This window comes from Penaeus chinensis, chromosome 42 (genome assembly GCF_019202785.1).
Source record: "Penaeus chinensis breed Huanghai No. 1 chromosome 42, ASM1920278v2, whole genome shotgun sequence".
NCBI lineage: Eukaryota > Metazoa > Arthropoda > Malacostraca > Decapoda > Penaeidae > Penaeus > Penaeus chinensis.
This window is the reverse complement of record NC_061860.1, coordinates 2138489-2150988: the sequence shown is the minus strand read 5'-3', so window position 1 is coordinate 2150988 and position 12500 is coordinate 2138489. Positions and strand designations below refer to the sequence as shown.

At 38.2% G+C, this 12500-nt stretch overlaps 1 protein-coding gene across 3 annotated transcripts in view; it reads right to left on the bottom strand.

Annotated features, from left to right (window-relative positions):
• Positions 1-2525: 2525 nt before the first annotated feature.
• LOC125047989 (protein kinase shaggy-like) overlaps positions 2526-12500 on the bottom strand; it is a 61179-nt gene continuing 51204 nt past the window's right edge. For all 3 annotated transcript variants that reach the window (XM_047646553.1, XM_047646552.1, XM_047646554.1), the window contains exons 7-8: positions 7999-8185; positions 2526-7322 (exon numbers count right to left, since the gene is read on the bottom strand). In XM_047646553.1, the coding sequence (XP_047502509.1) occupies positions 7180-7322; positions 7999-8185 (330 nt within the window). In that variant the 3' untranslated portion in view covers positions 2526-7179. The remainder of the gene's footprint in view (positions 7323-7998; positions 8186-12500) is intronic.

Here is a 12500-nt window from a genome sequence, read left to right as displayed (position 1 = left end):
TGTGTACGTGTGTGTGTGTACGTGTCGTTTGTGTACGTGTGTGTGTTGTGGGTACGTGTGTGTGTACGTGTGTGTGTGTACGTGTGTGTGTTGTACGTGTGTGTGTATGTGTGTGTGTATACGTGTGTGTGTACGTGGGTACGGTACGTGTGTGTAGTGTGTGTGTACGTGTGTGTACGTGTGTGTACGTGTGTACGTGTGTGTACGTGTGTGTGTACGTGTGTGTGTACGTGTGTGTGTACGTGTGTGTGTACGTGTGTGTACGTGTGTGTGTACGTGTGTGTGTACGTGTGTGTGTGTACGTGTGTGTGTACCTGTGTGTACGTGTGTGTACGTGTGTGTACTTGTGTGTTACGTGTGTGTGTACTTGTGTGTGTACGTGTGTGTGTACGTGTTGTGTGTACGTGTGTGTGTACGTGTGTGTGATACGTGTGTACGTGTGTGTGTACGTGTTGTGTCGTGTTGTACGTGTACGTCGTACGTGTGTGGCTACGACTGTACGTGTGTGTACGTGTGTGTGTACGTGTGTGTGTACGTGTGTGTGTACGTGTGTGTGTACGTGTGTGTGTACGTGTGTGTGTACGTGTGTACGTGTGTACGTGTGTGTGTGTGTACGTGTGTGTGTGTGTGTACGTGTGTGTGTACGTGTGTGTGTGTGTACGTGTGTGTGTGTACGTGTGTGTGTGTGTACGTGTGTGTGTGTGTACGTGTGTATGTGTGTACGTGTGTGTGTGTGTGTGTGTACGTGTGTGTGTGTACGTGTGTGTGTGTACATGTGTACGTGTGTGTTTGTACGTGTGTGTGTACGTGTGTGTGTGTATGTGTGTGTGTGTTTACGTGTGTGTGTGTGTGTACGTGTGTGTGTGTGTGTACGTGTGTGTGTGTGTACGTGTGTGTGTGTACGTGTGTGTGTGTGTACGTGTGTGTGTGTACGTGTGTGTATACGTGTGTGTGTGTGTACGTGTGTGTACGTGTGTACGTGTGTGTGTGTACGTGTACGTGTGTGTGTGTGTGTACATGTGTGTACATGTGTGTGTACGTATGTATGTGTGTGTGTACGTGTGTGTGTATGTGTGTGTGAACGTGTCTGTGTGTTTGTACGTGTTTGTGTGTGTGCGCGCGCGTGTACGTGTGTGTACGTGTGTGAACGTGTCTGTGTGTTTGTACGTGTTTGTGTGTGTGCGCGCGCGTGTACGTGTGTGTACGTGTGTGTACGTGTGTGTACGCGTGTGTACGTGTGTGTGTACTTGTGTGTGTACGTGTGTAAACATGTGTACACTTGTGCATATACGTGTGTGTATGCGCGTGTATACAAACATACATATATATATATATATATACACATACATATGTATGCATGTATGTTTTTGTCCTTGTATTGTCAACCACTACAAAAACAAGATGTACAATTTGTGTCATAGTATCATCAGAAATTTTCGGTTTTCATAGAACAGACACCAATTTCATGTTAGTTATATTTTTTCTAACATTTTTACTCATTACAACTGTTACTTAAAGGTACACAGGAGTGCTTAAAGTATGTTTCATGTTTATTTTCTTTTGATATGTTCAAATAATTTCATATATACAGGATGCATGTGTAAGTAGGTTTATATTTGTAAATACTTCTATATACAATATACATTTATATACTGTACTAATATTTACAGAAAAAATATTAAGACGTGTGTGTAAATGAGCGTATTTGTCTATGTACATGTATGTATGTATGTATGTGTGTTGGGGGGGGGGGGGGTTATATGCATGTAAATCTGCAGATGCAAGAGAATGTATGTATGCATGTATATTTGTACTTCAAGCATAGGATGTATACATTTATGTATGTACGTACACACATTCATAAGGATGATGGAATCCGTCCTCTGTCTTTGAATGTATGTATTGCATCTGATTTTGCCGACTGATACATTTTTAGAAGTTTGATGAAATATATGAAGATTATTTTTTTGTATCAAGATTAGAAATTTTCAGAATTTTCATCTAATTTTCTTTCTTTTTTTCTTCGACATAATTTAGGTATTACTGTTATGTGTTATAATAATGTCAAAAAATTATAAGCAACTCATGCTGATATTTAAGGTTTATATACATCAACATATCTTGAGAAAGGAATATTCTTTTTTCATATTGTGTAATGATTAGTATTGTGCCACTAAAGCTGTTCATATATTTGTGCATTTAGATCAACATTTTTTGACAATATGCAAAATACACGTCTTGCTTTTCTTTTCTATATGAATGATCTTTTTCCTTCCATCAGCACAAATACATGACGCCAAGCAAGATCTAAAGAATAATCATATTAGAAAGACTTCAGCATTTCAGTCAAAGTTTCATGTACTCAAACTGTACCAAAGATATTTTCAGAGAACAGAAGAAATTTCCCTTTTTCTTGGCTTTGAATATCTGCCGGTTTATTTATCTGTTTGTTTCTTTATTTTTAAGTGAAGACTCCATATGAGCCTTCGTACTGCTTTTGGGGATTGTGAATAAATGCCACCACGTCCCATCTTGGATAAAAGTTTACTTTAATCATATAATCTAGTGACAAGTATTGGAAACTTGATAATAGTTTCTTTCTACACTGCGATGGCTATACATTGATGTGGACATAACTAAACCCTATATTCCACTGCTTGTCATCTCACACCTGAAGCAAACACACAAATAAATATCTGTCCCATTTCCCTGTAACACCATCCCCGTTGCTAGAATCTCAAAGTCCCTAGGGTCTCTCTGGGTAAACTTCTAAGGAGATTATATCATAGAAAAGGAAAAGGGGTCAGAATGCGACCGCTCTCTGGAGACAAGAAGAGCTAGGCGCAACCTAGGAAACGAGGGACAACTGAAACTCCGATTTCCTCCTTCCATTAAGAATAAAAGGCTGCAGCGTGATGATAAAACAAATACAAATAATGACAGTAATACAACTGCTCTTTATTAAAACAATTATACTATAAACTTAGTACATGTACTACATGTTGTCATTTAAAAGTACATTCATTAAGAAAAACATAAGAACAAGAACAGTTGCATCTACATTAATTTAAAAGCACACTTTAAGCATTAGAGTACATTTTTACATTAGGGTAATTACAAATATTATTGGCTAAGGTGTGGTGGACTCAGGATAGGATTCCCTCTCAAAAAGTAGGCCGTAACGCTGCTCACGTAGACAGCACTTCCATGGTTGATCAATATAGGTAACAACTACAGCACAGGGGTTACTGGGGGCGAGATGCACCGATAATGACCTTTCCCGGCAAAGATCTACGCATATGGTTGTTATTTTTCTTAACCAGGTTCAGTAACGTAACTGCTTATACAACAAAAGAAGAAGAAAAAATTTCCATCTAAGAGCATTGACTCCTTGGGTTGCTAGATATAAAATTTACCATTAAATACCAGCAAGCGCACACAATTTGGGTTGCATGGGCTATCATTAAGGAAATAAAAAAATAATAATCCACAACTTCTACAAACTTCCCCAGCAGTAATAATAAATACACGAACATGAGAAACTTGAGCAATGTCTATTCTTAACCTTGGGGGGGGATAGATAGATACCTTCAAAGACTTGACAGAAAACTTACAAAATAGTTCCTATGAATTTCTATATTAACGGTTTCCTCTCAGAGCGTGTTCTCTTGAGCAGTGTCACGGCCAAGTGTCACACCATTGACAGACAGTTGAGCACTTCAACTCTCAGGTCAACTGATATACTCCTTATCATGTAAACAAATAATAAAACCATTAAGTCACCTATCAACGGCAAAACTCATCTGTCAACTGGTAACATCTCCTTATTGTGGTGCCTGGGTTGTCAGATCTGTTCTGCATAAACATTATCTACCAATACATCAAATATCATGAACTAAACCCTTGCTGCTCTTCACTTTTTTAATCTGTACATGAGGTATTATAAGCTAAACTTACCCTGGTATCCTCGCACAGTCTTTACAAATTCATAAGGGGAACTTTGGGATTAGTAAATACTTCATAACTTTTATACATCCTTAGCACAACAAATTTCCAACACCCAATAGAGTAAAACATCATATTTTTTTTTTCTCCATCAATAATCATACCTTTATGACAACCCACTGCACAATCACACACACACCTGATCTTTACATGTCCCCTCCCAGCAATAGTGTCTACCTCTATCACTAAATGTTGCAGTCTATATATATTTCTTCTGCACAAATTGTGTTTCATTCTATTGAGTGAACAAGCCACAAATCAAAGATGACATTGAGATTTTCTTGCAGCAATACCCAGAAACGCCCAGTTCTGTATATACCGACTTGTTCAGCATGCCTTATCGTGGGGAGTCCAAGAAAAAACTGTATTTTATAGGGTGAAATAGAATGTAAAATCACTGAAAACCCCAAATAGGCTCTTTCAGGCTGAACTTATCATATCTTTTTTTTTTTTTTTTCTTTTTCTTTTTTTTTTACTACAAGGTTTGAAAGGAAATTATTTCGTGCCCTGGATGAGTAGCAGAAAAAACTTGGCAATGAGATGTATTTATGTATATATGTATTAGCCCATCCTGTTTCACTTGCCCTAGGACCCTAACATTCTGAAATTAATTTTCATGTTTTCTGAATAAGTCTCAATGCCCTACAACATGGATTGGACAAGCCTTTCTTCTTTTCTTTTCTTTTGAGTTGTCAAGGGAAGGACCATATTCAGGAGATTATTTTACAGAAATCAATAAAGAAAAAGAAAAGAATCCAAAAACCTATTTTGGTGTAAATAAATATTCAAAAGAACTCTTGTTAAAAAAAAAAAAAAAAAAATTGAACCCAATTTGTATCCAATAAAGTTCCAATTCCCACGTGATATTTACAGTGCTCAAAACAAGGTAGATTTTCCTCGCATTCCTCTATTCTTGTACCACTTGTAACTAGACCGTGATTCCCGCCCCCCCCCTCCCCCAAATAAAGATACCTAAACAAAAATCAGTCTTTCCACATTAAATTCAACTTCCTATTCCAAATCACGTCTCCTGGATCCAGTCCTCCCAATTACGATATCAGAGATAAAGGAAATCCAATTAGGATTTTTGGGATCCCTGGTTGCAGGTAGGTTTCTTGTATCATGTAATGAACTTTTGATTTCATTAAAATAAGGCTGTTATTCCTATTTGCTTTACACAAAGAAGATCCTCGTGTATCGTTTAAAGCTCAAACTGCTGGTACAGTCCACATAATGGATAATTTCTTACATGACAAAGGGTTTTATAAACTCTTGGACTTGATATTGCAGTACCAATCATCAGTTAATACAAAACTATGTTATCTTCCATGCTAAGAAAAAAAAAAAAAAGATACAGAAAGAGAAGAAAGTAAATCAAGAAAAAACAACAGCAACCACCCTACTTCAGGTTATCACATCATATAAGAACAAAAAAAAAAAAGAACAAAAATAATAAAATAAAAACAAAAAAATAAATAATGACATGAGCAAATGCTTTACATAGTAATTACAAGCTTGGGACAGCAATGCAATAAGGCTCATTCTTCTCTAATGGTCTGTATATCAAAAGTGAACCTCACTGTATTCCACCCCTGAAAAGCAGGTAATCACTGAATGGCATTCCTTCCTTGCAGGTGTCACTGATTGGATGGTACAGGGCAGAACCATCGGTGTAACTAGTAATATCTTACTGTTTGATAACTTACACTTTATGGTTAATTGGAAGGGTGAGGGGGGAAAAACTATTAATACACCTGACACCGCTCCACCAGCGACTGAAGAGTACAGAGGATCACACAAGATTTGTTGAACAGTAGCTCCCATTCAAATAGTTTGTGATGAACTACAAGATGGCCAAGGGACCTGGTTGTCTGCACAGACCACCTGAAGAACTGTCTATGTATGAATTGTACTTGTGATGGCAAAAGTGAAAATGAACACTATATACAGAATAATAATTCCAACATTAAAACACAAGACAAGCAAAAGGCTGCTTGCCATTCCCATAAGTTCATCAGCTTGTTCAGAGGGGGTGTGCGATATACCTCATCGTGATGACTTCCATGCAAGCAATACAAGCATGTCGTCCAGTCCTAGCCTATTCTGCCATGGCCAGCACAACCCTTGCCATGACAGACATGGATCTGAGTTACGGATCCACATCACGCTGGCTTCAGATCACAGGATACAGTGACGAGAGGAGTCCTCGCCTTCTACCGGTGATGGTATAGTGGTGGTGTACGTGCTGTCTAAGGGGCCAGTGAAGCCTACGCTGGCCTCTTATTACATAATTAGCTGATTTTTTTTTTTTTTTTTTTTTTTTATTGATTTTTTTTTTTTGCAATTCCAGAGACACTGAGGCTGTAAGGGAAGCTGGTGTCCCTGGCAGAAGAGCAGGAACAAAGTGAGCCCAGGGTGGGCCAACGGAGGTGACACTACAAGTAACATTGGCACTAACTCAGTGTGACACACCAACAACTCACAACTCATCACTAGCACTGGCTTGGGGTGAACTAGCTGCTGCAGGTGAAAAGGCAAGGGGACAGCAGGGGAGGTGGGAGGCAGCACAATATCAAGAGGGAGCACATTGCTGTTGGTCATACTATACACCTCATCACAGCATACAAACTCCCATGCAACAGTGGCCTACAAAACTTGGTGCAGACATCATGGACCTAACTATGATAGTCCAAGACAAATACAATGCATCAGAGGCTGGCTCCACTGGTGTGCGAGGAGCTGGGTGCTCCATGACCCTGAGGTCACGATGACCACCATGCAGTGGGCTGGGCAATCAGAAGGTTACCATCAGCACCAAGCTCCTACCAACAGATCAAGGACACCTGGGCTGGGCCACACTGGCACAACAGTGTATGCAATAACAAGCAAATGGTGTGGCTGCTGGGTGCCTCAAGCCTGGGAGAGTCATTCACTAGTAATGTTCAATGTATGTACACTTTACACATTATGAGGGCCACATGATTACAGCCATACATGAAGTACAGCTATCTGCCCAAGAAGACTGGCCTCCACAGCCCCCTTGGCCAAGCTCTATCCCAAAACTGGAGCTCTGTACACAGCTGGGTCCAGATATTGCTGGATGCAGGCACAAGGGGGCAGGAAGGCTGGTGTGGAGGCTGCAGGAGAGGCTGACTGGGCTGGCCACCATCCGTCTCAATTATCATTTACAGCAGCAGCTGCAGCACCCTCAGCAGAGTCGACGGCAGACGAGCCACCGCCACTGCTGCTGTTTGGCGGTTCACCTCGGTAGTGAGAAGGAATCAATTTGTTGTTCAGCTCTGGCTGGATCTTGATTTCTGGAAATGTGGAAACAGGTTTGACATTAATAGGTAGTTCCTGTCCAACTTCAATATTTGTGTATTCTCATATCATGTACAAATGTACATAAATGCATATGGATATGCAAAATTATTAGAAAAATAAGCATACATTATATATATATATATATATATATATACATATATATATATATATATATATATATATATATATATATATATATATAAATTTCCATCCCCTACCCCTTAAAAAAAAAATATTTTTAGAATATAATCAAATCATTAACATTAAGGAATGAATAACAAAAACAAATTCATAATTCCTAGACATAAAACATATTCCTTCGTAGGAATTATATAAAAAAAAACAGCAGTCCAATCTTTACAATCAGTTTCAATTCTTCTGTATCAACCTATTGCATGTAAGTTATTAATATGAAAAAGAAGTGCTCTTGGAGTAGGTTACAGATCCTCCTTCATAATAAATTGCATTGAAATCTACCTAAGAAACTACCCCCTAAGTACATGAACTAGATGTATTCTATACAATCCTACATATTAGATATATGGTAATCTCCAGGCAACTTACCCAAAAACGAAAAACAATGGCTCTCAAAGTACATGAACTGGGCAGCATAACTGGTACCCTAAAACATCGCACACGCCCAAAGATTATAAACTCATCCATAATTACCATGTTCGGTAAAATTGAAGAGGGGTGGCAACTCCCGATTGTTGGGTAGTCTGGTGTTTGGATCCCTGAGTTCGTCAAAGAATTTGTGCGCGCAGGCCTGTAGAGGCGTGATGCGCGCAGATGGTGTGTATTCCAGCAGTCGTGACACAAGGTTTATGGCGTCTTCTGGGGTGCGTTGACGGAATACCTGAGTCGCAACAAAGGAAAATTATTAGTAGAATTATGGCGAATATCCTCCTTTCTGTTTCGATCTCTTTACTTCTATGAGTAAATAAAAAAAGATTAAGCATAAAATAAAACTGTAACACTCATGCAAATAAACAAGGGCAGCCCTGAAAGACAAACCAACGGAGAACTTTAACAGTAATGGTACAGTAAACTTTCATCCGTTCCTTATCATGACACAATTATTATTATCATTATCATCATCATATTATTATCATTATTATTATTGTGTATGTATATATATATATATATAAATATATATAAAATAGTAAACTCTGTTCACAAATGCTGAAAAAATTGGGTACATATATTACGAATATGAAATATATATATAAACACAACATATCTTAAAACTGGTACATAGGGAGAAGAAAGAAAGAGAGAGAGAGAGAGAGAGAGAGAGAGAGAGAGAGAGAGAGAGAGAGAGAGAGAGAGAGAGAGAGAGAGAGAGAGAGAGAGAGAGAGAGAGAGAGAGACAGAGAGAGACAGAGAGAGACAGAGAGAGACAGAGAGAGACAGAGAGAGACAGAGAGAGACAGAGAGAGACAGAGAGAGACAGAGAAAGACAGAGAGACAGAGAGACAGAGAGAGACAGAGAAAGACAGAGAGACAGAGATAGACAGAGATAGACAGAGAGAGAGAGAGAGAGAGACAGAGAGAGACAGAGACAGAGAGACAGAGAGAGACAGAGAGACAGAGATAGACAGAGAAAGACAAAGAGACAGAGATAGACAGAGAGAGAGAGAGAGAGAGAGAGATAGAGATAGAGAGTTAAGGAGAGGGAGAGAGTTAGGGAAAGGGAGAGAGGGAGAAAGGGAGAGAGGGAGAGAGGGAGAGAGGGAGAGAGAGAGAGAGAGAGAGAGAGAGAGAGAGAGAGAGAGAGAGAGAGAGAGAGAGAGAGAGAGAGAGAGAGAGAGAGAGAGAGAGAGAGAGAGTGAGAGAGTGAGAGAGTGAGAGAGTGAGAGAGAGAGAGAGAGAGAGAGAGAGAGAGAGAGAGAGAGAGAGAGAGAGAAGAGAGAAAGAGAGAGAGAGAGAGAGAGAGAGAGAGAGAGAGAGAGAGAGAGAGAGAGAGAGAGAGAGAGAGAGAGAGAGAGAGAGAGAGAGAGAGAGAGAGAGAGAGAGAGATGTATAAATATATTTCCACATACTTCACAACATAAGATGTTAAGATGTTCAATAATCATAATTTACATACTCTGAAACACCTGCACATCTAGGTGAAAAAACATCATCTTTGATTAATGATTACCCACTTACAGGTGCTGGCACAAAATGTAATTCATTGATACCTCTGGAATATAACATTCTTGATATTTCAGTTTTAGGAATCTTCATAAACAGTTTCTCAAACATTGAATTATCAACAAATAAAAGTCAAAATCTTCTGGCTTTTATAAAATAACCACCACAACAAAAAGGTAAATAGGAGTCACCCACAGGTAACCCATATAGTTTTTGAGATATCACATATACACTCATCCTTATCATACTCTTACCGTCAGGCACCTCATATAATAGATAATTACATAAAGCAAGTATAGTTTACAAGAGGGCCATACTATTAAAAATGTTTTAATTGGCATGAGGTTAGCCAGTTCTTAGCTGTACTGTTAAATTTGACAAAAATATGTCGTCAACTGCAAATGACCCAAAATGCCCTGACCTTTCTAGGACTCAATTTAGTTCATCTATTCCAAAAAACTAAAGATATTTAAAATTCTGCTATTCTATCTATTAAATATGGTTAGTCTTTATCTGAAACAAAACTTTTACTCCATTTATCTTTACAGTTCAGGTCTAAATCAACAATTTACCATTCAACTTTCTGCACAACTTTGCATAATCAAGAGTCAATCCCATTGATTTGTAAAGTATGTATACTAATGAGAAAGACCATTTGCATTAGTAGTATGATACCATCTGCAGTGACAGTTACTTGCCTACAATCACACTCAGGTATCTGAACAGACCAACTTACCAAACAGTAGTTTCACTTGGCACAGGCTATACACGAGCTCAAAGTACATGTCCAAGTGTTTTTGGAATTTATGGTTCTGTTACCAAGATAAACAGGAACATTCCTCTATTCTCTTGATGCTATAAAGCCAAAAGCCTTGACATCAATGTCTAACAACAGTGTATAAAATATGCTTAACCAAAAATGCACAATAAATGGTGGGGCAGCTAAAATCACTTTACCTTCATAGTTTTTTCTTTGTTTATGACAGTTTCTTAGCCTATCCTTTCATTCTGTGGGTACTTGTCATAAAGCATTACTGTACTTGGCTTGCTTGGTGCATAATGGGGGGGGGGGGGGGGGGGGGGGAATGGCGAGGGAAAAGAGAGAGTAAGAGACATAATAAAAGTGTTTTGAATTCCTCACATGTAGTAAAAAACAAAATGGATCCATTTCAGCATTTACTACATCTATGAGAAACCGTAACAAATTAAAATAATCAGAATCCTTATTCCACCTATGTGTAAACATAACTGATAAATTAAAATCACAGAGGATACAGTCTGTATGCCTTGCTATCCAAGCACAAAGGGTTAACTGGGTCAATTATCTTTCCTTCCTTACAATTCTACCAAAGGGATCCCCAAATAAGAAACATGGCCCTGGCATAGGAGTGATAGGACTTCGATATTTCTTCCTGAAAAAGGCAAACATTCAATAAAATAATGCAGAAAGAGGGGGGGAAGAAAGAAAATGATATTATTATTGTTCCCAGAAATACAAAAGTTGGTATTTTATTGACATGAAGCTACTGTATCAGCTCACCTTACAAATGGTAACTAAAGACTTCAGATTAATAGGTCTTTGATGCCGTTAACCTTGCCAAAAGCTTTTCATCTCAATCAATTTCCATTATCCTTGAAGTTGAATTTAACCCAATGCCGACGGGTATGATGTGTACGTACGTGCTATGCCCACTGTGAGTACCTGTTTGATAGTTTTTACACATAGATGGCTACACTTGTACTAAGTCACCAATGAGCCAGTTACGAGTACTGCCTGTCTTGCCCATTTACCCTTTTCTTTAATTTATGAAATATTTTATGTTATCTTATTTTGCTGTTACTAATGTTAAAAAACATTATAATAATTATAATGTCTATAATAAGAACAACACCATCGATATTCAAAGCACTAGTAAAAAATACGTTTTTCCCACCAATTCAAATCAGGTACGGTCACAAGGTCTACTAACTGACTCCTTTATGGCTAAGCACTAGCAGAGCCATCTATGGGCAGACATTTCACAAAAAATAGAGAAAATAGGCACAGCATTTTCCCCATTTTCTTGTTAATTTTCCACGGTGGCATTGGGTTAAAAACAAATAAAGATGCTCACAGGCGTGTAAGACTATTTAATGCCTGTGTAAAAGCCACTGGAGAATTTATTTCTTTTAGTGTAAGAAAAGTACAGCATAAATAACAGGACAAATTCAACTGTCTGAAGTATGTTGTATCATCTGAAATATCATCTGAAAACATTACATTTCCCTAACCTGGACAACACATTGCATCACTTATAAGAAAAGAATGGAGTTGCAGAACTGTAGCATCTATGTTCATGTATGAAGATGAAAACTGGGGTTTTCATGTTCATGTATGAAGATGAAAACTGGGGTTTTCATGTTCATGTATGAAGATGAAAACTGGGGTTTTCAGACTTTACCATCTCTCTTAATTCTGCACAATAAAAAAACACATTGCTGACAGTGGTAAAAGAAGCAAAAATAGCAACACTAAAATCCACCATACCTTGAGGCTAGTTCAATTGGGGCAATGCTGACTATACTACTCTCACATTAACACTACCCAATATTCAAGTTCACCTTTGATGTCGATACCTTTAAACAAATGATACCAGATAAAAATACACCACACTAATTTTTAATTATCTATTTTTTTTCTTCAAATTTTGTTTATATAAATGAGAAGCCACTTGATCATTTAATACAAGCCAATCACAGATCCTAAGAAAAAAGAGCAGAATGTCTGCTTCAAGTAAGTGTTAGGAAAGCTTCTCACCTGGCTTGGCTATGCAAAAAGCTAACTACTGGTTCTTACACACTGTTGTTAAGAAATCTCCATACTTTATTAGAACCAAAATATACTCCTGAAATCCTACACTTAGAGACTATCAGGAGTCTACTGTCAATATATTGCAATTTTACTTTGTAAAAGTATAAAACATATTCCCAAGGCAAATAATTCCTTGAGGTACAAAGATAAGATCTACCATGGAAACCAACTCAGAGAGACAAAA